At 46.7% G+C, this 2,854-nt stretch overlaps 1 protein-coding gene across 1 annotated transcript in view; it reads right to left on the bottom strand.

The window, feature by feature from the left end:
- The window catches only part of VRK1 (VRK serine/threonine kinase 1), an 80,728-nt gene extending 80,135 nt beyond the window's left edge, over positions 1–593 (bottom strand). Inside the window, exon 1 of the mRNA XM_007944611.1 lies at positions 434–593. Within this exon, the coding sequence (XP_007942802.1) occupies positions 434–593 (160 nt within the window). The remainder of the gene's footprint in view (positions 1–433) is intronic.
- Positions 594–2,854: the final 2,261 nt, after the last annotated feature.

Below are 2,854 nucleotides of genomic sequence, written 5' to 3' on the forward strand. Positions count from 1 at the left end.
TTTCTGGGCCAGTCTCCTAATTCTACTATGCTGAGGTTTAAAGTCAGAAGAAAAAATAAATAAATAAATTCCTTATCTGTAAAAGCTCTGACAGCCTCCAAAGAAGATAAACTCCAGGGTTTGAATAAACCCCAGATGACTGGAGGGGGAAAGGTGGCAGATGTATGTGGGTCTGAGAGGGCTGAGACTACAGAGTATCTTAAAAACTGAAAGCCATCACCTCACTGGTACTGTTAATGACACTGTATCTTTTTGTGATGAAATCAACACTCTCCTCTCCACTCCTGGATCAAAGGTACATTTCTGTTTAATCACAGTACTGAGGGACCTGTCAATTATTGGCAACATCCTGCTATTAGCTCATAACTGAGAAACTATTTTGATGAAGAAGCATGTCAATCTTTGGATTAACAAGCAGCAGTCACACACTTACCCAGATAAATACAACCAAAGCCGCCCTGGCCAACCGGTGGTCCCAGCTTCCACTCCTTCTTTGCCATGTCCGTTACGATCTCCCCAGCTGCAAACTGCTCCGCGAGTCGCCTTTTTGCTGGACCCGGTTTCGCAGCTTGGGCTGCTTTTCCACGAGGCATCCTCACTGTTAGAGGAAACAAAGCAACACTCACAACCTGAACCGATGAGTGCTCAAACCTGCTCCCACTAGAAAGCCCCTGCAATGGAGATGCTGTTCAGACCCTACCACCCCCGAGATGTAGATGAAACAGGCAACTCTGATTGACAGCGGCCTCAGTGCTGCCTGACTGATTCGACCCACACAGAAGGAGACAGTACATAAAGTGACCTATACATGACTTTCTGGAAAACACTTAGTTACAAGTTCTAGCGGAACAATGTCATCGATGAGTAAAAACCACACCAGGTCACTAGCGACAGATAAAAGCCTTGACTTAGAATTCTCATGTCATTTTTATGCTTTAATCTTAATACTTTTTCTCTCAAAAAATGAAAATGATGAACAGGACAGTGGTCACAACTCAGTTGTAAGAACTGGGTAGACAAGTCAGATGGGACCGCAAAGAATGACTAAAGCTTACAGTTCTAAGAACACAGCTGCTGCCTTGACTATTGCTACACCGAGACAGCCATGGTCCGCTCCCCCACAACAGAACCACTGAAAACTGTCCTGCCACCCTTCTTAAACCTCCCAACCTGCCCAGCTCAGCACGGATGCACTGCTGAGCCCAGCCTGGCCTGCTTGCTCTCTCCCGCCACTGAACCTTACAATTAGTGATTTGATGAGTACATACCGCCAGGAAAATGAAAACACAAAACAATTACAGACACAGAGAAGAAACAGGAAGTTAGGACGCGATACTAAATGCTTTACATGTCGATTCCTATCCATCTGCAAAGCTCTTGGACGGTTACGCCGTCACCCCCATCTTACAGATGAGGATGCTAAGGCTCTGTGAGGTGACCTGTCTGAGGTTACACAGCTAGGAAGCAGTAGGCTTCAGTGCCAATCAGGATACGACAGACTCAAAAAAGAAAAAGGTGACTTTTACAGCTATGATATGAAAAGAACTAATACTCGCCGTACTTTGAAATACTAAAATGGAGGCTTTGTCCGTTGAATCAGGAAAGCCCTTTCCTAGGCTCACCTCCTTACAGTAGATGAGGCAGTTTAAAAAGGTTTTTTTTTTTAATTCTATAATTCAAAATAGTGAGACTGCCTTTTGTATTTTTCTGGAATTCCCTTCCAGAAGTGACACAAATACTATAGCTTAAGTTAAATTCCTGGCTCAGCTTCTACACAATAAATTAGTATAAAAAGTGTTTTCCCTTCAAATTAAGCTGTTAGCCTTTATTTTCACTTTTATGCCTGCAGCCAATTAATTAAAACGAAGTGTAATGATTAATTACGGACTGGAATGGCCTTGTTTCTTTCCTAAAAAGAGGCCCACGGAATGGAAGTCACCATGTCGTTTCAATGAATGTCCCTAAAGGTCGGCAAGATGTTGGTGGAGGGGGCAGCATGGTTCATTAACCTCCCCAAGTTCCCCCATGGAAATGAACAGAGCAACTCCAGAGCACAACACAACCCCGTGGGTACCGGCTGTACCGCCACCAGGGCAGACCCCCCATCTCGACAAACCCCAATGTTTCAGCGGAGGAAGACAAGCCACAGACAGCAGCAGGCTTACGTGGCAGCAGCCACTGAGGACACAGCAGAAGGAAGTCACTGTGCCCCCAAGGCCCAAAGCATCAGGAAGTACTTACTAGAAGGGGAAGCAAGAAAGGGAAGCCCCTCAACAACAGAGGCTGCAACGAGGCTGAGTGGGGCAGCGCGTGTGAGCACGGTGGGGGGGCAGGCAGCGCTGCACCCTGCTGCACACGGGTCGCCACGAGTCAGAGCCGCCTCAGAGGCTCCTAACAACAACTTATTAGAAGGCACAGAAGGCAAGGTGAGAGTGGTCAGCGGACCAGGAGAGGTGCCACACACTCCCAGGTAGCAAAGGTCCGCAATCAGGTGGAAGGGCCTCTCCGAACCAAGTGAAGTCCATCTCCCCACTTGCACACACATGCACACACACGCACGTGCACACAAACATGCTGAGCAGAGACTGCTGGCTGGTAAGGGAACACAGCTGGCAGCCTAGAACAATACAGACCAGGGAAAAGAATCCCCATGACAGTTAGGACCACATGAGGAACACTACACAAACACAAATGACAGGGCTCTGGAGAAGGACATTACAAAAGCTACCTCAACCACACCATGTAAACCGAATGGACATCAAAGAAAAAGCACTGCACATAAAACTCAGCTACAGTTAAAGAAAATGACCAAAGTCTAGTCTAGTCTCCACACCATCCACCATACAAACACACA

This window comes from Orycteropus afer, unplaced genomic scaffold (genome assembly GCF_000298275.1).
Source record: "Orycteropus afer afer isolate SDZICR_OR568_19922 unplaced genomic scaffold, OryAfe1.0 scaffold00128, whole genome shotgun sequence".
In the NCBI taxonomy this organism is placed as follows: domain Eukaryota; kingdom Metazoa; phylum Chordata; class Mammalia; order Tubulidentata; family Orycteropodidae; genus Orycteropus; species Orycteropus afer.